Source organism: Haliotis rubra, unplaced genomic scaffold, assembly GCF_003918875.1.
Source record: "Haliotis rubra isolate DU_JTF1 unplaced genomic scaffold, ASM391887v1 Scf925, whole genome shotgun sequence".
Lineage (NCBI taxonomy): Eukaryota > Metazoa > Mollusca > Gastropoda > Lepetellida > Haliotidae > Haliotis > Haliotis rubra.
In genome coordinates this window covers 114,360-139,313 of record NW_025767663.1, presented here as the reverse complement: position 1 = coordinate 139,313, position 24,954 = coordinate 114,360, and the positions used below count along the sequence as shown (strand labels likewise).

At 38.9% G+C, this 24,954-nt stretch overlaps 2 protein-coding genes across 2 annotated transcripts in view; one reads left to right on the top strand and one right to left on the bottom strand.

The window, feature by feature from the left end:
• The window catches only part of LOC124264458 (son of sevenless homolog 1-like), a 36,116-nt gene extending 32,200 nt beyond the window's left edge, over positions 1–3,916 (bottom strand). The window contains exon 1 of the mRNA XM_046699200.1: positions 3,537–3,916. Within this exon, the coding sequence (XP_046555156.1) occupies positions 3,537–3,632 (96 nt within the window). The 5' untranslated portion in view covers positions 3,633–3,916. The remainder of the gene's footprint in view (positions 1–3,536) is intronic.
• A 5,393-nt stretch (positions 3,917–9,309) lies between these two features.
• Positions 9,310–20,711, top strand: LOC124264456 (axin interactor, dorsalization-associated protein-like). Its single transcript, XM_046699198.1, has 11 exons — positions 9,310–9,428; positions 10,709–10,851; positions 11,909–11,972; positions 12,443–12,496; positions 12,769–12,823; positions 13,231–13,318; positions 16,837–16,877; positions 17,405–17,533; positions 18,195–18,317; positions 19,084–19,201; positions 19,917–20,711. Exons 2-11 carry the CDS (start codon positions 10,727–10,729, stop codon positions 20,008–20,010), a joined length of 891 nt encoding a protein of 296 aa, XP_046555154.1. The 5' UTR covers positions 9,310–9,428; positions 10,709–10,726; the 3' UTR covers positions 20,011–20,711.
• Positions 20,712–24,954: the final 4,243 nt, after the last annotated feature.

Sequence of the window (24,954 nt, the reverse complement as noted above, 5' to 3'; positions counted from 1 at the left end):
TTTACAACATACATGTTTCACGTGATTTAGCCAGGGAGCATAATCTATCAAATATAATCTAGAATGAAAGCTGCTATTTTGTTGTTTGGAAGGGAAAATTTCAATTTGCACCAATAAGTTATTAATCGTTTAGAGAGTTTGAGCTGAATAGGTTGTCTTCCAAGTTCTCCATAAACCATAAAGCTTGGGTGTAATATCTAAGACCGGTAGCTAATTTAAGGAATTTAAGATGAACACGTTCAGTTGTGTGATATTATTATTATATCATATGTAATACACCTATTAGTATATCATATTGTGCTAATTATAGAAACAAAACCTGTTGTGATCTGAATAAAATTATGAGGAAACATGTCTTGTTTTGTTAAATATGGTAAGGCGTTTTAATCACTGAGCATGTTTTGACAGCATAGCCGGGAGAGCCACATTCCATGTTCACGCAACCGTAACTATTACCAGGAGAGCCACATCAATTTTGGCTATCTGTTTCGGAAATGTGGCTCTCCCGGCCTTTAACCTTATATTCCCTACTGCCAAGCCCTCTCTGCAGTGCTAAAGCCCTAAATAAAGCAAGTCTAGATTTCCTCAGGTTCAGGAATCTCTGGCCTCCCTGGGGCTCCTTTTCAGTTTAAATGGGCTTGTTTGTTACTATCAAAATTATATATATTCAGAGACTAAGAATTAGTCTAGGGGGTCAGGTACCTGGGTACTAAATTTGGTTTCATTCCAGTGCTAATTACTCAGCTAATTACTCAGTAGATGCAGTGTGAAGTTAACATCATTACTGAAATTACTTGTGTGTAGGAAATTTACCAAAATCTTATACCACAATTGTTGAAGTTTAGGCCACAGGATCCACAAAATAGACATATAATATATAAAGTAACAAGGCAGCACATTTGGCTATGATGTACGCTATGTAAAAGTGCTAGTTCACATGTACCTGACAACATCACTGGAGTTCAAAGCATTCAGTATTTTTACTCATCAATTACATAGGTAACGAAAACATCTGTTGTGATGTCTGAAAATCTAAGAACTTTCCTGGCAGTTTTTATTTGGAGCCAACTTCCTCACTAGTAGCAAAATTTGCATTTACCACCAAGATAAAAGAAAACTGAACTATGTACAAAGTTCAAAACTTTAAGCATTTTTGTTATTTTTTGGGTTATTTTTTCACTGATTACATATGCAACCAAAACATCTGTTGTGATGTTTGAAAATCTAACATTATAGACAGGGCTTGATTTAGTGCTTTGTTACTTGCACTGGTGCAACCCAATATTACAAAGTGCAACCTAGTTATTTGTCTAACTTGCACCAGGTGAAAGTCAATTTTTGAGTGGGTAAACTTCTGAATAAAACATCTACATAATTCAATCGCATATTTCTGATATTACATATTGCATTAAAAACAGTGCAACTGGAATTTGACTGGTGCAACTAGGTTTTTATCTTAGGTTGCACCTGGTGCAAGAGGGTTAACATCTAAATCGAGCCCTGAGAGATTTCTTTTGACCATTTTATTTGGAGCTAACTGATGAACTGTAACACTGGCCACTACCAACAAGATTAAATGAACATGGCTAGTTACTTACATCTCAATGTTAATCATGTTGTACTGTCTTTCAGAAATGATAAGTTACTAAATAGGATATATTGAACTAATGCTTATTATGTTCTTGGATTGAGGGTTCTATCTGAACTCTGATAAAAACATCAAGGTAATGGGAGTATTAACTCCATTTTCTGTACTTAAATGTTTTTCTTCATTTTGATGAAACAACCAATCATGGATCATCAAAGTTCATGATCATTGTGCTTTTGTCAGAAGTATCAAAAATATTAAGATTGTCATTTTGGTATGCAGCTATAGCAGGGACTCCCTTAATGCCTCCATCACTCACTTAACACAGGGATACTATCACACTAAATTCTACTCAAAGTAATGCTAACAGCCAAGTTCAGGCTGATAATTATAAAGTTTTTGCCAAACTGAATATACATATCAACAGACCACAACTGTCAATGCATCATAATATCATGATATCTAAGAAGAAAGGAATGGGATCGGGTGGTCACGCTCGTTAACTTGGCTGATGCAGGTGACGTCACATCCCATTTGTATAAATTAATGCTCATGGTATCAATCATTTGATTATTGGGTATAGACTCGATTTTACACAACATGTAGCTGGAATACTGCTGATTGCAGTGTTAAACACATATAATCATCATAATATATCCTGTCAACCTCTGTAAACAGTATTGGATTCATACTTGAATTTGCAATATTATCTAAACTTTAAACATGCTCACTTCTTTTTATCTCAAACTTGCATTTGACAGTGGTTTACACATAGAACAAAGTATAACTGTAATATTCAATGCCACCTCAAGCTCTTCATAGTAGAGGCTCAAAACAAACACTCTCTGTTAGGTGAGTACAAAATATTTCCTGTTTCATGTGATTGCTTAGGTAGGGAGGATCCTGTCTTGATATTTCCTGTAGGTTTACAATCAATAAGTACATATAATTCAAAGGAAATTAAACAAGATGCTTTAATTACTTTGTATATATGATGTTTATTATAATATGTATTGTGCAAAGTCACTCCTCATTGGTTATTTGCAGCTATATTGATGATTTGGATACATTCTGAGGACACACAACTTACATGACAGGATCATACTAGACTAGCATGTACAACAGCCAAGTGATATGGCATGAGCCACAAGTTCTGATATAGTGCAATGATTAAATTTCAGATGCAAAAGTTATACACTGTTTAAAAGGTAATAAAACATATACATAGCGTAGCAATTTTGTAGACAGGTGGGTCATGTAATACAAGAAACATTCTAACCAAGCCTTACTAATGAGAAAGATATACATTTTGAAGATGGTGTTGGACAGAATTTGCTAGCAGGTTACTGCCGTCTTCACTGGTAGCTACTGTTTGCATGGTTACTTACTGAGATAATAAACATTTGTCTCATTACTGCAGAATGAAATTTTAAGAAACATTTGCTACTGAGGTAATATGGATTTACTGTTCTCAACGTAATAAGATCCAAATACAGTTTGTCTTACATGTGATTAGGAAACTGATAATATGATCAATCTGTGAAAGACTGAAAGCACCATGCAAATGACACATAACATGAGCATGACAAGGGCTGTGGATAAGCATGTAAAAAAAACACATACATTTTGTCACTGCTGTTAATAAATTTCACTATCGTTGAAAAACCTATCCATCTAGAGTCCCTGTATAACAACTTTTACTATCAATCTGTGACTGACAGTGTGTATATGGACGCATGTAGTTCCTACTTTTTATGATATAAACATCTGCTTAGCAAGATTATTAAAAAACTCGCATACCATACCTAGGCATATGTGTCATTAGGCTTACATTCAAACACATCCTTTCATACGGGCATATTTGTGACTTGATGGGTTAAACGAAAACATTGATGAACACATATCAGGAAATGTTCCGACTTTCAATAATGGATGTCATTGTACTCACTGTTATTAAGGGTTTGATGAATAAACCTTTCCATTTCGACGAAGTATCTTCAGAAACTGTTTCAGATGTTGGATACATACCGGTATGTTGTGACATTCCTACGGAACTGACAAGTTAAACCATTTACACACTTGATCTGCTGTTTTCTCTTCCGAGCCTGCCATGTTTAACATACAAGGGAAATAACCTTATTTATCATTTCACAAATACAATTACATAAGGTAAGTTATTATGAAATGTTTGCGACCAACAGTCCGCGTATATATTTTTCTCGCATCTTACTATCATTAGCGTTCACATAAACAATTGTTTTACTTGCTGTTTACATGAAACAACTACATGAAATTTCCGCATTTATCACAGGAAATAAGGGCCTTAGATTCGTAATACGCATGCGTACACGATTGGGTAATATGTTTACGACAATATTTATCAACCAGCAATTATTACAGTAGAGCGATTACAAATAATTGGGATTCATAAGACAGTGTGCAACACATTTCTCTACGAATTGGGGTAACTGGCGTCATAATTTGTCGTAAATAAGATATCGTTTGCTTTTCGACAAATGGGTTATGCTTCAATTATCGTCTTCGAATTTCTAGCGGTTAGTATTAAATCATTGAAACGTGTACAGCTGGGTGTGTTACGCTCGAGTGGTTCAACAAGAAAACCGCCCAATTATTCCCCATTTACAGAAATTAATCACGTAATTAGCGTTAACGTGATAATTACGTCAAATGGCGTAAAATTTAACACGTAAGCTAATGATTAGTAATTGTGTGGTACACAAGCGTTGTTGCGCAAAACATCTCGACCATTCCTTATTTTTTATATGACATATATTTACCAACGAATATATCATTGATTTCCTCTACATCGAGACACATTCGTTCAGCTGACATCACCCGACCCCTGTCTGCTTCAACTAATAGTGATGCACACAATCCTGATTAGGATTTGTTTGCAAACTGGAACACTGGACGTGGAAATTAATGTGTTACGGTAAATGCTCCGTTTGTCGCTGAATATTGCTGGCTTGATTGATTCACGGGCGGTGCGCATGGATGTCAGTGAGTGAGTTAAATGTGAAACCGCATTGAACTCATGAACTATTCATTTCAGTGCAAATGCTGTTTGACAAATTATTCCAGATGCTCAGATGTTGTACCACGCGGGAGAATACTTTTCGCCCAAATACACCGTCGCTCCTCTTAAGTCTGACTGACTGAGTTTAGTTTTACGCCGCTTTTAGCAATATTCCAGCAACATCACGGCGGGGGACACCAGAAATGGGCTTCACACAATGTACCCATGTGGGGATTCGAACCCGGGTCTTCGGCGTGACGAGCCAACGCTTTAACCACTAGGCTACCCCACCGCCCCTCCTCTTAAGTAGGTGTTTAAATAATATCAGTATTAATGGAAAATGAATACTTGAGTATTTCATATGACATAGGCTATGTTTTATGGCAATGATATATTCCTTTATAACTTTGTACGCGTGTTTGGAGTATATATGTTACTTGCCTTATGTCGTTAGATAGACAAACATACAGTCTCTGAAATGAACATATTTTACACAAAAAACTGTTCATAAAAATATTAATCTAAGGAGCCCAGAGACTTTCTTCATCCTGAAACTGTGGAAATCTAGACTTGCCACATATTCTAGACTTGCATGGGCTTTCTTTGATATATTTGTTTCAGGGTCTGTATGACAAAGTCGTTCAAGCTATATATCTATAACGTCGCAGTTTACTTTTACTTGTAAGGAAATTAACCTGCGAAGATCCGGGTTAGAATTGATCTTCAACCAGCCATGCATGTTGTAAGAGGCGACTAACGGAGTCAGGTGGCCAAGCTCGTCGACTTGCGTGATGCATGTCTTCATATCCCAGTAGCGTAGATCAATGCTTAAGATGTCAATCACTGGATTGTCTGTACATATATGCATATAGCTGGAACAAGCAGCGTTAAACAACACACTTGTAATGAGACATGACTGACTGACTGAGTTTGGTTTGACGCCGCTTTTAGCAATATTCCAGCAATATCACGGCGGGGGACACCAGAAATGGGCTTCACACAATGTACCCATGTGGGGATTCGAACCCGGGTCTTCGGCGTGACGAGCCAACGCTTTAACCACTAGGCTACCCCACCGCCCAAATGAGACATGAGAAAGTTACCGCTAATGATTTCTCCCCATCTTATACTTGAATATCACTAATACAAAAACTAAGCACTTCAGCTTCGAAGGGAATATTTTGAAGGTTCCGATAGATATCTGGCGTTGTTGCCTATACACTTCCGTTGTTACAAGGGAAGGTAAACAGATCGAGAGTAATCATTTCCGATTGTCGTATGTGTGCTCCCCAGATTTAAGCTGGTTTTGTAGTGCTAGCTTACTGAGATACATTGCCACAGCTAAGCATGAATACCCCACTCAGACACATTATACTGACTCCGAGCCGACCAGTCCTTGTTGTACCCATTAATGCCGAGAGCCAGGCGGGGACCAACAAGTACCATATTTTAAAGGTAAACAGATCGAGAGTAATAATTTCCGATTGTCGTACGTGTGCTCTTTTTGCGATTATCAGTGTTGATTAGTTGGTTGCAGCGACACAGCACAATACCACCTGTTGAGCTTGTTGAGGACCATTGGAGTCAGTTCATATCTGTGTCGGTGGGGTAGCCTAGTGGTTAAAGCGTTGGCTCGTCATGCCGAAGACCCGGGTTCGAATTCCCACATGGGTACAATGTGTGAAGCCCATTTCTGGTGTCCCCCGCCGTGATGTTGCTGGAATATTGCTAAAAGCGGCGTAAACCAAAACTCAGTCAGTCAGTCAGTCAGTCAGTCAGTCAGTTCATATCTTTATGGCACCACATGCCATAAACCCATATACAAATGAGTTACATACTACAGTTAACATATCGTATCCAATTTAGGGCATCAATTCATTTTCTGACAAAATGCAAGACGAATAAATAGGACTACTCGATGTTGTTTTGAAGATTCCTTGTAGGAAAGATGTGTGAGTGTGGTTTTACGCCACTTGTAGCAATATTCCAGCTATATCACGGCAGGGGACAACAGAATTGGGCTTCACACATTGTACCTGGGACTTCGACGTGGAAAGAAAGTAAGGAGGAGAGTATTTTAACACTGACTCGAGATAAGGGCCATTTTGGAAAATACTTCTTTCTTTGGTTAACATAATATAGGACAAATGAACGTGTAAAGATATTCATATTCGATAAGGTTGCGCAATGGACAGAACCTTTGGTGCTTTTTCACTTGATAGATATCTATGGTTAATTGCTTAATCACTAAGGCATAGGATACAGGATATTACTATAACATTCATCACAAATAGCCGCTGTTAGGTCATAAGAAAAATATTTTTGTGTCATAGACGATTTCTTCTCATTTCACAGAAATCTCTCTTTTGGGCTCCACAAATGTGGTTTGTCTGTCTCACATTCTGATGCCTCTTTCGTTCTCACATATCAAAACTGGATTTTTCTCCACCATACGGGGCCACAGGTTCCCCAGTAGCCTGAGGCGGCACAACTCGTTCTGAAGATCTGTGTTCGAATCCCGGGTTGTCTTGTTTCTAGGTTGGTCAGCGCCTCTGAAACGACAGGCGTGAGATACTGTTAAAAGCTTCGCTAAACACAACCAACTCACTCACTCAACATCATTCCCTACTCAGAGAAGCTGTATAGTGAGTCTCACAGTCCCCGAACCACATTAGTTTCCCTACGGCCCAGGACCTGTGAAGATCCGGGTTAGAATTGGTCTTCAGCAACCCATGCATGTCGTAAGAGGCGAGTAACGGGATCGGGTGGTCAGTCACATGTCACCGTGGCCCAATTGCGTAGATTGATGCTCATGTTGTTGATCACTGGATTGTCTGGTCCAGACTCGATTATTTACAGACCGCCGCCATATAGCTGAAGTATTGCTGAGTCGGCGTAAAACTGAACTCACTCACTCACTACAGATATGGCAACTATAACACTGTTGTGTTCTAGTAGTCACGGTCCTTGAATCATATTTCTTTTTTTCCCACCCAGTGCGGCGTTAAACAACAACCAACCTACTGCCCAGCACTCCCTGCAATGCTAAAGCTCTTAATGAAGCAAGTCTAGATTTCCTCAGACTCTGAATCTCCCATCTCACTGGGTTTTTTTCACAATTTAAATGGGTTTATTTGTCACTATCATAAAATTATATATACATGTATTCAGAGACTAAGCCTGAGTCCAAGAAGCTGTATACTTACACCACTTTAATCTTTGGTCAGTATTTCCTTCAGTGATTCCTATACAGACACGCGATCATAACTTGCTTCATGGTTACAATAGACACTGGAAGACATAATTAAATCATGCACATATCGTCATTACTACAATAAACAATTAAATCATGCACACATCGTCATTACTACAATAAACGAACTTGGCATCACATCTTCACAATGTTCACGCCAATGACGTCGCGTGGTTTTGTGGCTTTGAAAAAAGCTTGCATAAGCGGATCCCGAAGGTGGGGTTGCAACATCCCCCCCCCCCCTCCCCCTTGACCTGAGCGTGCACCCCACCTTTCTCAAAGAGCTGTATCAACCCCTGTGTAGTCACGTGACCTTTTAGCTATATTCATGACCCAAACCATGGTTGGTTGGTTTGTTGTTTAACGTCACGCTCAGCAATATTCCAGCTATCTGTTAATAATGGAGTTTGGATCACAATCCAGTGATCAACAGCATGAGCATCGATCTAGATCGCGCAAATGTGAAACCATTCGTGGACGGAATGCATGAACTTGACCATGGCGCCCTGTCGCTCATTCGTTACATATTTCACGTTTCCGCGTTTCTTCTTGTGGAGAAATAAACATTTTGGAAACCGGAACAATGCCAAAGTAGGTCATTGAAGCCATCGTAACACGACCCAGAAAAAAACAGAATTATATGAAAATTGCATATTCTGAAACTGAAAAAGGGAAATGGCTGCTTGAACAGGAGGAGAGGGTCAAGTGGAGAGTTCGCTAGTCACGTCCAAGGAGTGAGTGAGTATGGTTTTATGCCGCTTTTAGCAATAATGAAGCAACCTGACATCGGGGGACTTCAGAAAAGGCTTCACACATTGTACCCATTTGTGAAATCAAACTCGGGTCTTCGGGGTGACGAGCAACGCTTGAACCGCTAGGCTACCGCACCTCCTCTGTAGGTCCGAGAGGAGCAGATGATTCTAAACGACAGAACCCGAACCGCGTGTCACGGTCATTACAAAACTACCAAACAATTATTACGGCGTTGAAAATTCAACATTTTGTAAGTTGTAACAATAGGAATTCCCCAAACAATTATTACGGCGTTGAAAATTCAACATTTTGTAAGTCGTAACAATAGGAATTCCCCAAACAATTATTACGGCGTTGAAAATTCAACATTTTGTAAGAGTAGCCGATTTATTAGTGAGTGAGTGAGTAGGTATGGTTTTTACGTCACTTTTAGCAATATTCCAGCAATATCACTGCGGGGGACACCAGAAATGGACTTCACACCGATTTATTAGTGCTCCCTGTGGAAAACAGTACGGCTGAGCTCTAAATATAAACTGTAATTCAGACGTGAGTCACTGAAATAATCAAGTAGAGAAATCTACGATGGCATTTGACAAGTCTTTGGCTCCATTCTAGGCATTGATTGTATGGTTTTAGACTAAATGAGATGAATAACGTTGTATTAAAGTATTACCTGTATTTATAAACTTCACTTGTTCAGGAGATACACGGTTGGATTTATGTTTTAATTTCTTCATCTGAGTGAAGGCTGTATTAGTGATTTAGTTACTGACAGCACACAGGTTATGACTTCTGTGAGTATCTTGAAATAATCAGCTCGTACCGGGTTGTTTTCTTTCACAGCTGTTTAAGCCTCGTGTAAACCGGCATACCGTGTTGGTATATTGTTGCCTCTCTGCTCCAAGGGTGTTACGTTTCCTCTTCTATACATAATGTGCTGATTTACTATCTCAGTATGTTTAAATGTTATCACTCTATTGGATCGATTGAACGATGTCATCTTGTGGATAAGGCCGAGAGTAAATGCAATCCCATTTGCTTGCCGAATACGTTACCATGTTTGCCAACGGCGAAACCGGCACCAGATGTAATCGAAGGGCACCAAATTAGTACATCAGCTCATATCATAATAGCTATATTTCAGTGAAAACAGAAAACATCCACTTTTACCCTTCCATGTCATGTACGTCACAATCAGTGAGTGAGTGACTATGGCTTTACGCCATTTTTAGCAATATTCGAGCAATATCACTATGGGGAACACCAGGAATGGGCTTCACACCTTGTACCGTGTAGGGAATCGAACCCAGGTCTCTGGCATGACAAATGAATGCTTTAACCACTAGGTTACCCCACTGCCCCTTCACAATGAGACTATATTTCCAGATTTTGAACAAGAGACATTCAGTACCTGCAAGATCTCACCATTTAACCGTGTTCACCTATCGACTAGAATTGTTCTCAAACTTTGAAGCAAACTTGCACTAATTTCGTTCAACATTTCCATATTGCATTTATTGTTCTTTGTACACAAAGGGACAATATTCTTTAACTTGTCCAATTGGGATTGAATTAGTGTGTATATACAGACATGCACCAATGGCTGTAGTTTGCAAAAGACATGTAGTATACTCAAACGAGGACTGGTGCCTTAGACCTGCATTATCTCTGGCATTTCTTCCTTATAAAGCTCACAGCCACCATATAGCTGGAATATTGCTCAGTGCAGCAAACCAACCAAATAATCTTACACAGCATCACTCCTGACTGCTATTTAGACAGTGAACCGGATTGTCAGTACCAAAGTTACGATGTGTCACGGTTGTTGGGATTACACTTTCTCAGTAAAGTACAGATTCTGGTCAAATGTAACATGACTTTGTGTGCTGGCGATTAGGTGCCTGACTCTGAGGATGTGGGTTCGAATCCTGGATGGGACTCAACCCCAGAAAAGTACTAGAATCTGTACTTTACTGAGAAAGTGTAATACCAAATATAACATGTTAAATCCCCATAAAACCAACAGTGGTGTGTTATTCTTGTGCTTTAATATTGTTCTGCTTATCCATTGCAGAAATGAGTTTTCGTAGAGATGACGACTGTGTCTGACAGTGATGACCAAGAATCAATTGTTACTGGTTGGTGCACACTGTTTAAACAAGGAACAGACTTTGATACATGGGGACAGCCGCTGGAGGCTACAGAAATGTACCAGAGGTAAGACACTGAGACTTAGCAGTGTTTGAATTAAACTGACTCCTGTAGTATGTTTCTGTTTACAGATTTGACTGACCTGGATCAGAGGCATTCTCTTCCCACAGAGGTTACTCCTGTCATATCTTCCTACATAACCCCTGTTCTAATACGGCCATATTTCCCGGTTCTCATAAAATCCCCTAGCGGGAAAAAATCGTAACACAAATTATCTCCCTTCATTCTGTCCAATCCAAATCACATGTTACATCGACTTAGATCCAATATGGCGGCCGCCACCATTGAGTTAGTTGATCAACGTGCGAAGGATAGATTCGGTATTTCATGTTTAACTGAAAAGCAGAAACTAGGGCAATAGAGAGTGCAGGAATCAATCGACAAGATGTTTTTGTTGATGTGACATACAAGACATTTAATGGCCAACATGTCCGTTGTCAACAAGGGCGATGGAGACGCCTTTGATCCACCATTACATGACTGGGTTCTTTCTATAAGAAACGTATGCGCATCGTGCTGGGGAAGAGGTACTAGTTTTCCCGAAGCATATGGAAATTATCGAGGCTTTGCGAATGATCACTTTTGAAACAACGTCGCTGACTGCACAACTAACTCTGATTGCAACCAATCACGAATCCAGAACACTCTCACAATGATAGGGCCATATTAGAACAGAGGTTACGTAGGAAGATATGAAGAGTAACCTCTGTGGGAAGAGAATGGGTCAGAGGCAGCAATCAGAAAAAAAACAAAAAAATAATAGCTCATCTTTTAATGGATTACAAACATAAAAATCATACAAAGATTTTACAAATCAAAGTAACTTTGTAAAGTAAAGAGTTGCTTAGGGTTGACTTGATTTGACCAAGTTTTGGGGCGGCTGGGTGGCCTAGTGGTTAAAGCGTTTGCTCATCACGCCAAAGACACAGGTTCGATTCCCCACATGGGTACAATGTTTGAAGCCCATTTTTCGTATCCTCTGCTGTGATATTGCTGGAATATTGCTAAAAGCAGCGTAAAACCATACTCACTCACTCACTCACTTCAAAGTTTTGTTTTACAGCTTATCCAAGCAGCTGCACCACTGTTCCATGAGTGACAATGGTATTTTCACAGATAAACAAAAGGTACTGTTTATATATTCCACAATTACTATAAAGCACAGAAACCGATGTTTGATTATCACATCTGGAAACAGCTGTTCAGAACCCATGTTTCACATTCTGAAGAAAATTGGACCTTTCTGCACGTTTTTGTTCAAGATGAGTTCAAATAACCACTGCATCAGATCTAAACAAGAAGTCTGTAATTATTAAGAAATGTATCAAATAGAAATAAAAGAAACTGTCCCAAACAATATCTATTGTTACTAGAAACATTCGTGTTGTTTTAGGTTTTCATGAGGGTGATGACCCTTTTTGACTTGACCATTGTTTACATCCATATGTCTGTTTTTCATTTCTTCTTTTTTGTGGCTGTATTTGATTGTGATGTGCTCATACTCATTTATTTCATGCATATTCACACCACTACTAAAATTGAGGTCCATTTCTAATTTGTTTGTCCAGCTTACACTTTATCATTTTCTGATTTTCAGAAATTCTTGGAAAAAATTAGAGTTTGCCTGGATTCACGTTCAAAATTTCTTCAGGTAAGAGACCGAAAGATTAATCTTAATCTTTAATAGTCAGTTGATTGTGTAGACTAGGCCTGGCCTTTTTTGGTAGTAATATTTCTCAGTTTTAAGGTGTCTCAATCTGTTTATGTCAGGAGAGCCACTGAGAAAATGGGTTGTCAATCACAGGCTGCCATGATATGGCATGAATATTACTGACTACAGTGTTCAACAAAATTCATATATTTAGTTTATGTAAACAGTAATGAGTGATTTCCAAACTGATTTGATAACATCTTTATTTGCAGGACCGTGTATCAAAGGAGGGCATATCCTTGGAAGATCTCCTGAAACTAGAGTCAAGTAAGACACTCACTAAAAATCTTTTGTAGTTCTTTAGTCACATTAAAATCAAGCACCAGTTCTGGAGTCTCAACCCAAATTCATAATGGTTAAGATATTTATTGGAGTAGTAGAATATTGGGATATGATGATATGTGTCAACAGAGTCAGCGAGCCTGACCACTCGATCCCGTTAGTCGCCTCTTAACGACAAGCATGGGTTACTGAAGTCGCATGGGTTACTGACGATCCCAGATCTTCATGGGTCCAGAAAATATGTACTGGGGTACATTGGTTTAACCTAAACTACCTCCTAGCACCTGATGTAACCAGTATATTTCTGTAACAGCTTACACTCCCTGACTGTCAAGTTCAGTTATTTTACTGCCATCTTAGCTCCGAGATGAATATATGAAATTTGTTTCCAGCTCTGAAGAACCTTTGTCTGAAACCAAGTGAGAATTTTCCAGTAGATGTGCGAGCAGCTCAGCTCCAGACTCGGAAGTATCCAAACAGGTAGATATTACAGTGCAGTCATGTTCATATTATGCCCTTACCTTTTATAACTTTTTAGGCGCAGTGGGGTAGCCTAGTGGTTAAAACATTCGCCCTCGTCAATGCTCATTGTTCTTAGATCTGACAAAGCCAGCATATGTATCCATTTCCAGATCCAAAGGTTGAATCTGTCCTTCTGTCCATCAGATTTGAATTCTGAAACAGAATGTAAAAGTATGATTGAGACTAGTAACTAAGCTTTCCTTACAGTTTTATCCCCGCGCAACACGTTTTGGCACATAGATATTAAATGGACTCCCTTCTGTGTGTGCGTGTGTCCGTCATTTTTGTCCATGTGCACATTTGTCTTTTCCGGAGGTAGTGAACTCTAAAAACCGTTCACTATTTCTTCACCAAACTTGGCACATAGATTGGTCTGGTGGTGTACTGGGGCCTTTTGGTAGTTTTGGAATTCTGAATAAAATATTTTTGGCGTTTCCATGGCAACAAGTTTGACAGCCTGAAATCGATGGTAGTGCTCTTTCGAGACAGAACTCTAAAACCGTTCACTATTTCTTCACCAAACTTGGCACATAGATAGATCTGGTGGTGTACTAGTGCCTTTTGGTAGTTTTGGATTTCTGAATATTTAAAACATTCGCTCGTCAGTGGTCATTGTTCTTAGATCTGACAAAGCCAGCATATGTATCCATTTCCAGATCCAAAGGTTGAATCAGAATGTAAAAGTATGATTGAGACTAGTAACTAATAAGCTTTCTTTACAGTTTTTATTAAAATCTAAAAGCCGTTCACTATTCCTTCACCAAACTTGGCACATAGATAGATCTGGTGGTGTACTGGGGCCTTTTGGTAGTTTTGGAATTCTGAATAAAATATTTTTGGCTTTTCCGTTGGCAACAAGTTTGACTTAGCCTGAAATTGGTGGTAGTGCTCTTTTCGAGAGCTGAACTCTAAAACCGTTCACTATTTCTTCACCAAACTTGGCACATAGATTAGATCTGGTGGTGTACTGGTGCCTTTTGGTAGTTTTGGAATTCTGAATAAAATATTTTTGGCGTTTCCATGGCAACAAGTTTGACAGCCTGAAATTGGTGGTAGTGCTCTTTTCGAGCAGAACTCTAAAACCGTTCGCTATTTCTTCACCAAACTTGGCACATAGATAGATCTGGTTGTCTACTGGTGCCTTTTGGTAGTTTTGGAATTCTGAATAAAATATTTTTGGCGTTTCAATGGCAACAAGTTTGACAGCCTGAAATTGATGGTAGTGCTCTTTTCCGGAGCTGAACTCTAAAACCGTTCGCTATTTCTTCACCAAACTTGGCACATACCGATAGATAGATCTGGTGGTGTACTAGTGCCTTTTGGTAGTTTTGGATTTCTGAATATTTAAAACATTCGCTCGTCAGTGGTCATTGTTCTTAGATCTGACAAAGCCAGCATATGTATCCATTTCCAGATCCAAAGGTTGAATCAGAATGTAAAAGTATGATTGAGACTAGTAACTAATAAGCTTTCTTTACAGTTTTTATTAAAATCTAAAAGCCGTTCACTATTCCTTCACCAAACTTGGCACATAGATAGATCTGGTGGTGTACTGGTGCCTTTTGGTAGTTTTGGAATTCTGAATAAAATATTTTTGGCTTTTCCGTGGCAACAAGTTTGACTTAGCCTGAAATTGGTGGTAGTGCTCTTTTCCGGAGCTGAACTCTAAAACCGTTCACTATTTCTTCACCAAACTTGGCACATAGATAGATCTGGTGGTGTACTAGTGCCTTTGGTAGTTTTGGATTTCTTGAATAAAATATTTTTGGCTTTTCCGTGGCAACAAGTTTGACTTAGCCTGAAATTGGTGGTAGTGCTCTTTTCCGGAGCTGAACTCTAAAACCGTTCACTATTTCTTCACCAAACTTGACACATAGATTGGTCTGGTGGTGTACTGGTTCCTTTTTGATAGTTTTGGAATTCTGAATTAAATATTTTTGGCGTTTCCATGGCAACAATTTTGACTAAAACAGAAATTGGTGGTAGTGCTCTTTTCCGGAGCAGAACTTTAAAAACCTTTCAATACTCTCCTTCCACTTTTCTATATACAGACCTAAATATTTGACATAATCATAACTCGTAGACATAACCATGAATGGTATTTTGCCATTGCGGGGGATATTGATGACTTTGTCTTCTTGTTTTACTATTGTGTTTAAAAAAATTGTGTAGCTCACCTTGGCACACCCCACATGTTTGTCTGGAAAACTTCTTTACTCATGAAATACATAATGCCATTTTAGAAAGTGGTCAAATGTAACATATGATATATTTGGGATTACACTTTCTCAGTAAAGTACAGATTCTAGTACTTCTTTACTCATGCAAAAGGGAACATTCCTCAGTTATCTCCCTTTACCACTTCGCCAACAGATGGCGCCAATCACTACGGTCCTAAGTTCACTTCCGGTATATAAATGCTGGACATATAAAAGCTGCTGAAACATAGCATTTCTTTAGGGTAGACTAATTGTTAAAGCCTTCTCTCGTCACGCCGATAACCCGGGTTCAATTCCCCACATGGGTACAATCTGTGAAGCCCATTTCAGGTGTCCCCTGCCGTGATATTGCTGGAATATTGCTAAAAGCAGCATAAAACCAAACTCACTCACTCACTCACTCACTTTACACAAAGATCAACCAGAATAGTCATGTATTTGACTATTCCATAGTCACCTTTTGTTATTTGTCACAAGTGGGGTTCGGTATTGCAAATTAAACTTCTCAATACAATATATTGCTGTACACTCTTTGTGAACCGGTTCACCCGATACGATCAGCAATTTCCGTGACTATGATCGGTAATTTTAGTGATGTAAAAAATACCAATAACATTTGTATTTCCTTTATATTATTATACAATAATAGTTTTGAGAATGTTTATTGACCATATGATTGCATTTGCATGACTTTAAACCATATAATTAAAAAAAATAGATTGGTACCGACACTCGTTGTATTCATAAACAAACCAAAATGGCAGATGCCACTGCAGACGCTTTTTCGCCAGTTCAAAACTTTAGAGCTGAAGTCTTCATTTTCAATTGATCTCTTGTACAATCTTATCTGAGTCATGACATTGACCAGTGGCATTGTTTCAAAAGAAAGGAATTTCATTACCTTAACCCATGTGTTACACTTTCACAATATATTGCAATACATACTGCAATACGCCAACACCTGTCACAATATATCACAATACGAAAATTTTGGCAATACCCAACCCTAATCACAAGACGTACAATTACTTGACGGATGACAGCTTGGCAGGGAAATTATTCATCTAGATTTTATTCATCTAAATTTTGCTCATCATGTTGACCACTTGTTTGGTTCTGTCAACAGCATTAAACCTGCTGCTTACTCTTTCTTTACTCTACTGTCTTGATTTAGTTTGTTTTGTAATGTTATATAACATTACTTCACAATCAAGAAATTGTTTGTTGATGTTCAATTTGTTGTTTTTTTGTCCACAGTCTCCACACTTCCAATGATGAAGACAAGCCATCACAAAGAGGTATTATCTTTAAAGCACATCTGTCATTTCATTTAAAGGGAGTCTGTAATTTTAAATCTGTGATTATTGTTTGAGGTTTCTCCCTATTTTACAAGGTGAAAGTGTATATAGTTTATGAAAGACATGTTGAAGTAGCTGGGATACCTGCTTATTATTGAAATGTCCATGTATGGACCATCCACGGTACATAAATGATTCAGTAGGGACTGATTGGTTTCATTTCTCATGATGTTAATTTCAAAATTTATTTTCTATGAAGAATTCTGAAAACAGAGGATATAATATTCTTTTTTTGTCTGTAAATATCTTCTCCCTCAAAGTTGTGAGAAATATACTTATTATCAAACAAATTTTAAGGGTTGAATAGGTCACCACAAATATTTGTCATCAGATGCAACTAGAATAAATTTTGTGGTCAGGATTGGTAGTTTGGTTAATTTTCATTTTCCTGGAACATGGATGTTTGCTCATAGTATTGACCTCTGGCTTGTCTGTGCTGTGTTATGAAGGAGTGGGTTTTCCTTCAGTTTTAGGCAACCTTTTACCTAAGCCTCTGCCGATAGCCAACATGCGATACCTGAGTGTCCGAGTGGAAAAGATGGGCTTGAAGGATGCTTCCCAATTCATAGATCCCTTCATCTGTGTGTCTGTCAAAGGTAACTACAGAATTACCTCCCTGTGGATATGTAGGTTAGAATGCTTTCATAAGAGGCGACTTTACTTCTTCTTGTTATCATTTATACCTTCACCAGAATTTGCTCTAACAAGGGGAAGTAACTTGGTGGTAACATGGACAGGGGATAACTAGGTCGCCAGTATCCCATGTTGACTTTTGGGGTTCCACAAAACCAAATATTTTCCCATTGACTTCTAAAGTAACATTATGTTTTTTTAGAAAAAAATGATAACTTAGCCCTCTACAGCTATTACTTGTGCCCGTGTGCATATGCAAGCCTTAAAGCAGCAAACCAGTGAAGATCCGTGTTAGAATTGATCTTCAATAACCCATGCTTGTCGTAAGAGTTGACTAATGGGACCAGGTGGTCAGGCCTGCTGACTTGGTTGACACATGTCATCGGTTCCCCATTGCATAGATCGATGCTCATGCTGTTGACCACTGGATTGTTTGGTCCAGACAATTATTTACAGACCGAATATTGCTGATTGCGGCGTTAAACAACGAACAAACCAACTAACCAACCTGTTGTGTAGGTGTTAACTGTCAGGAAAGGGTTGCAAGCATGTGTAATTAATCAAAACTCACAACATGTATTACCTGTCTGCTTCGTGTGTTATCAGTGATTGCCTTCATTTCAGATGTGAAAGGCCACAACCTAACAGCCATACAGAACACCCCAATAGCCTCGGACAAGCAGGACACATGTGTGTTCTTTAATGTAGACGTCCATATACAGAAGACGTTAGAAAGTCTGCCACCAGGTGAGATACAAGCAACACCTGAAACAGTCGTCATTGCACTTTAAGGCCCTGTTTAGTTGACTGGGGCATAAAACTGCATTAACTCACTCCAGATATCGTGAGTTATAAGTTGTCATAAGTATACATAGGTTGATCCAGAGGGGGTGCCCCCTCTCATCCTGAAAGTTTATTAAATGAGCATTGAAACTTGTGAAAAAGGGTGAAAATGAACTGTGCACCCCACCTTTCTCAAAAAGCTGTATCCGCCTCTGGTATGGTCTCACTTACTCCAGATATCAAGATTTACCAAGCAGCACATGCATACTCAGTTCCTGAAGTTATATCTGAAGTTTATGCTGAATATCTCTGTTTTAATGTGGTATCTTACATGAAATAAGGTAAAATTCATTGTTTCTCTCTTTTTTGTTGGTATTATATAAAACTGCAGCAGAAGGGTGTGTTTGTAAGGGGAGGTAACTAGGCGGTAACATGGATAGGGGAGATAACTTGGGAACATTTCTCCCCATTTTGGAATACTGACTGCCTGAGTTTGGTTTTACGCCGCTTTTAGCAATATTCCAGCAACATCACGGCGGGGGACACCAGAAATGGGTTACACACATTGTACCCATGTGGGGATTCGAACCCGGGTCTTCGGCGTGACGAGCCAACGCTTTAACCACTAGGCTACCCAACCGCCCCCATTTTGGAATAGGCAAATGTGGTGTTTACTTTTATTGTGTCTGCATCGTAGCTTTCAAGGACTGTTTCATCGCTTTATTCACAGGATTTGCTGTGTTCTTTGAATTCAAACACTTCAAACCGAAGAAGAAAACTACAAGCACAAAATGTTGGGCATTTCTTGAGCAGGATGAAATCAAAGAGGGACCAACTTATCTGGAGTTGTAAGTTGCATAATTTTGTCCTGTTTACTGTGTTGTGTATTGATTATTAACTTCACTTAAAGTTCAAAGGTAAAGAAGACACACTCCTACACACACTCTTACACACCCTCACACACACATTCTATCTCTCATGTGTGTGCACGCTCACACTCACACACACACTCTCATCCTCACACACGCTTTTTTACACCTCACAGACATGCCACTCATAGAGAGAGGCCGACAGCATCGAGCTTGAACACTCACCCATTCATGCATGCACGCACAGACTAACACACAGACCTATATGGCAATTCAAGTATGGTGGTGAGGTGAGGTGAAATTGGGTTTAACGTCGTGCTTGAGAATATTTCATATGACGACATGCATGCGTGTGTATGTGTATGTCTATGTGCGGCTGCTTGTACTAGCCCAGACTGAAGCTGGTTTTATAGTGCTAGCTCACTGAGATACCATGCCTCAGTGAAGCATGAATACCCCACTCAGACACATTATACTGACTCCGAGCCGACCAGGACCAACAAGTACCATATTTTAACGTCTTTTGGTATGATGCGGTTGGGGATCGAACCCACGACCTTCTGCTCTCCGGGCGGACGCTCTAACCACTACACCACGGAGGCGGTCTCAAGTATGGTGAGACCTTTATAGTTTATATCATATCCGGAATGTTTAAAGATATGTTTCACTCATGTGATTCTCTGTCTCTTACCAGATACAAGAAGCCGACAGATCCTTGCCGAAAGAAAGTCCACTTGTTGACAGTTAAACCCTTGTATCTACACTTAAAGCTGTCTCTAGATTCTTAGTAGTGATTGGTTTCATGCATGTAACCTATGTAGTGGAGTCAGTATTGGGAGATAGGAAGAAATTGTTGTACAATCGTGTATACTTTTGACAAGTTATACAATGCAAGAGTGTTCACTGATAGCAGGACTTGCTGTAGAAGTCAGAGTTAACTTGATAAGCAGATACATTGTTTGTTATCTTGATTTCCTTTAAACATGCAAGGAATGTTTCCATTTGGTCGTAGAGGACTAGAAAATACCAGACGTTACTGAATATAGTTTGCTGTTTGCCAGTCAACTTGTCCGAAGTATTTTCACACACACATCAGTCATGTTATTTCAGCATACTATCAATAGAAGCAACATATTCTGACACCTCTCTGTCCTATTAGGATGTGACGTTTTGGATTAGATCGTTATTACTTATTGAAGTATTATATCCTATGCAGTGGTATAAGATCCTATACTGAAATGTTGACACATGATGGAAGAAAGTAGTTGTCTTCCATAACGGGATCTTTCCTTTACTGTAACTCACCAACTTCTAAAATGTCCATCAAACAGACCAGCTAACTAGGACACAATTCCTGACAGGCCTATGAAAAGAAATTAAGGTCAGGGTATGAAACTCCCCAAAATTTCAGCCAGACCACAGGGCTGGTTAGATGTAAAACTTGCCAGCCCTGACCAAAACTTACCTGCCCACAAATAATTTAGGTTTGACAAGCGGTGTAGTTTATCACCAGTTGGAATTCATCATTTATTTTTATGAGTGAATTAATAATGATTTATTATCCTGAAATATGATGAATAACTTCATATACATGTCTAAATTCTAACCCAACCGTCGGGCAGGTGAATTTGAGAATCTGGCAGTCCGTGTTGAAAATAATCCCGTCCCGGCAGTGGTCGGACAGGCAGGTATTTCGAACGCTGTTAAGGTATAACCGTATAACTACCTTTATAAAGGCTAAACTGTGCAGAGAGCATACATATCTGTCTGATGTTATTTTCAGAATGGAAATGCTCTTGTTCTTATTGTATATTTTACAGCCATGGTTTTGTTTTGGGACCCATTTACATTATATGAAAGAATGTATGCTGCATGGGTTAGCTAATGCTTACGAATCAAAAGGTATACAATATATATACATGTATTTTACCTATATGCCATATTTGTTGATGCCACTGATATCGCCACGTGGGTCAGCGTTACTATTTGAATAGGTAGGCTAAGAAGTTCAGGGTAAGCTGAACCCAATGTTTTGCATTTGTACGGTTGTGCCAAAAACTTGAACTTGAATATCAAAACATTTCATTAGCAACAAAAATAGCAAACTGATCTGCATTTCACAAAGCAATCGTAGCGCTAAGGTGATCGTAACACCCATACTTTAACATAGACCTACGACAGTAGTAGCTCTAAGGTGATCGTAACACCCATACTTTAACATAGACTTACGACAGTCGTGAAGCCTAAGGTGATCGTAACACCCATACTTTAACATAGACTTTACACGTGATAGATCGTTACTTTAACATAGACTTACGACAGTCGAAGGCGCTAAGGTGATCGTAACACCCATACTTTAACATAGACTTACGACAGTCGTAGTGCTAAGGTGATGATCCATACTTTAACATAGACTTACGACAGTAATCGTAACACTACTTTAACATAGACTTACTTAAGGTGACAGTTATATGCTTTAACAATTACGCAGTTGTAGTGCTGCAATCGCTTTGTGAAAAGGGCCATGTTTTAATAAACAAGTAGTATTTTCCATTCACTTGCGGCACTAATAAAGTCTATTTTTGTACAAATGCATATGGATGAGCAGGGCTCCAGATAAATTTTCAGCATCAGGAGTAAGTACTCCTTACTGTTTCAATGCAGGAGTACTTGAAAACCTAAAGAGTACATATAGAGTACTTAATGGAATTTAATGGAGTATCAGTAATCGTGTGTTTCGTTTCATATATGCACAACAACATTGCTACTCTTGTGTAAACAGGTCAATAAACAATAAAACAATACTTTTTCAGATAAATACGTCTGTAAATGATTCTAAGACCGTACACCATTGCTGTACTGCGTATCTGCTACATTTTCTAAATTATTTCCTACTGTATCGTGCACATTTTATATCCGTACATACGCCGATACGGCCCTTATCTGGAGCCCTGGATGAGGATGTGTGGGCGACACACCTAAACCCCTATTACTTTCCTTAGTATACACAAAATGGCTTCCAGAACACTTAAAAGAGGAAGCATATGCACCTCCGTTACCATGGTGGAATGTTTTAGCTATGTCTGATTAAATTCATATCTCTAGCAACCACAGAGACTTGCATCACTGGAATGTAACTGCCATATTTGATCAGGTCATATCCATAATATTATGGGAATATGGGATAAGAGGGAATGAAAACACTAACTGTTAAGTGTGTTTTGAGTCAGTCTAAGTAAACTTAGGCTTAATATTATTTGTTGCACTGCTAAACTGAGTCTAACAAACCACAGGAGAAAGTCGCGTCAGCTAAACTTTCGAATCGACCAATCAGAACGCAATTTATAAAATTGTGAAAGTCAACATTCGCACACACCGTTTGAACTTTAACCTCGAAAACGTTTGTACTTGAACGATTCTGAATGCTATTTTCTGCACGATCGCTTCCGAGTGATAATCACGGAGTAAACCATTATTCAGAACAGCGAGTAGCGTTTTTGTCAATATTCTAGGATGTCATCTTGCAAAAGTATAAGCTAATAGTAACCATGTCATCAGAAACCCCTAAGCGTATATACTGCAGGTAAAATATCTGTGTTTTATGCAGATTGTTGAGAGATCAGTGTCAGCGACCGGGAAAGAAAAAATCCAAAATCATTTTGTAAGTCCCGCCGAACCCTAAATAGTAGCCGTTGTCTGATTGGTTCAATCCATTTGGCTGTCTTGTGTTTGATTGGACAGTCATAGGATGCTCAAAGGTTAGCTGACACGACCTTCTACTAGGGTTTGTTAGACTCAGTATAGCAGTGTAACGAATAATACTGAGCCTAAGTTTACTTAGACCTGTTTTAAGTTGATTGTGTATCTTTGGACAGCAGCGTTTACTATTGTGTTGTGTAGCAGAGAAATTGTAAACACTCGCATGGTAGCTTGTATTTTAGATAAAGTCAACTTTAATAAGTTAGTGACATGTTTTACGATTGTTCAAGCAATTGTTCATGCAATTGTCCATGCAATCATCGAGGAAACAATGGATGTTGTTAAGCATCTGGAAACCCATAACATGACGATAAAAACTTATCTAGTACATCCTTTGTGCTTGAGATCATCCACCTGGATGACAAACAGAGATAGAATATACAGAAGAGCTGGAAATGTGCTACCAATCAAATCCAGAAGACCTAAAGATCTGCAAAAGAGCACATATGACCAAAACCTCTTCAGCAACAAATTTATCTGTATAGGATTTGCTGTGATAATGATTTTTTTATATCCTTACCCATAGATTGGAGGTATTAAACAGGGTACTATGTACAGAGTAGACATAGAGTACAGAGTAAACATAGCGTACAGAGTAAACATAGTGTACAGAGTAAAGTTCGTAGCTGCGCTCTGATCTTTGATCATTAGTTTCGTAGGGCAATCCTCTATTGCTTCAGTACTTTGTTGTCAATGGGATCTACCAACAATCATGACACATCATAATTCTGGTTCTGACAATCAGGTTCACTGTCATAATAACAATCAACCATCATGCTGTGGAAGGTTACTCGATCTTAGTGAGTGAGTGAGTGAGTGAGTGAGTCAGTCAGGTTTTGTGAATGAGTGAGTGGGTTTTTTAGCTGCTTATAGCAATACTCAAGTGGTAAGATGTCAGGGGACACAAGAAATGGACTTCAGCCTGCGAATCAAACCCAGGCCTTTGGCATGAGAAGCAAATGCTTCAACCACTAGGCTACCCAAGACATATGAGTAGAAATTGATGATGTTGGTCACAGTTTGTTTGGCGGGGGGCCATATGATGAATTTGATGACTGATGTTTGAAATGACTCACACCCATTCAGACCTGCTGTTATAACGGTCTCCATTCATGTTATTGAGGATGTCTTTTGAGAGGTGCGTCAAGATTTGCATGATTTGTTGGAAAAGGTCGCTCAAATGGGCTTACCCAGCAGTGTTTACCCAGCAGTGAATGGGTACCCGGTAGATGTATTTTGACAAATGCAACTTGAGTTGCACGATTATGTACCAGTTTCTGTCAGGGTGAAGGTCATTTGTGATATTTAAGTGCTTGGGGGGACTAGTTCTTATTGGCGGTTCCCCTGCTGATCATTAATGTTGGGAATTGGTTAAAATCATAATCAATGGTTTGTCCATTACAACCAATCAATCATCGAAAAAATTGGTTAGCATCAGTTATCGAAGGTTCCTGTTATGTTTGTTAATGTGCAAACAATACAGAAAAAACATGTAGTTCTTTGGTTTCTTTTGCAAAAATGTGTTGATCACTGGATTGTCTGGTCCAGACTTGATTATATACAGACTGCTGCCATATAGCTGGAATATTGCTGAGTGCAGCGTAAAACTGAACTCACTCATTTGCAAAAATGTATTTGCAAATTTCACATCTTTAAAGGATGACTAGTATGTTAAGAACAAAAATTTCCTGGACTCTTTAAGATAAATTCAATCCTGACTTGGAATGAGCTTGTAGTGCTTTTGAAATGTGAATTTAATGACACAGACAAAAGCAACCTTGTGAAAAATATTGTTGATGCAAACAAGTGTTCCAAAATTGTTTGTGTTCAATTACGAGAAACCTTGTTCGATTGCTTGGTCGTTTAGTCAATGCGACCAATCTTTGACTATTTCAATTAATCTGACCACCACTACTGATCACTATCTAGCAAGGAAAACAAATTCACGTTGAGACCATGGGAATTTTATCCTG

Excerpts from the sequence above, each read along its gene's own strand:
- LOC124264456 (XM_046699198.1), top strand. The coding sequence starts at position 10,727 with ATGACGACTGTGTCTGACAGTGATGACCAAGAATCAATTGTTACTGGT. Across the intron at positions 17,534-18,194 it reads CATCTGTGTGTCTGTCAAAG|ATGTGAAAGGCCACAACCTA; the intron begins GTAACTACAGAA and ends CCTTCATTTCAG. Across the intron at positions 18,318-19,083 it reads GTTAGAAAGTCTGCCACCAG|GATTTGCTGTGTTCTTTGAA; the intron begins GTGAGATACAAG and ends CTTTATTCACAG.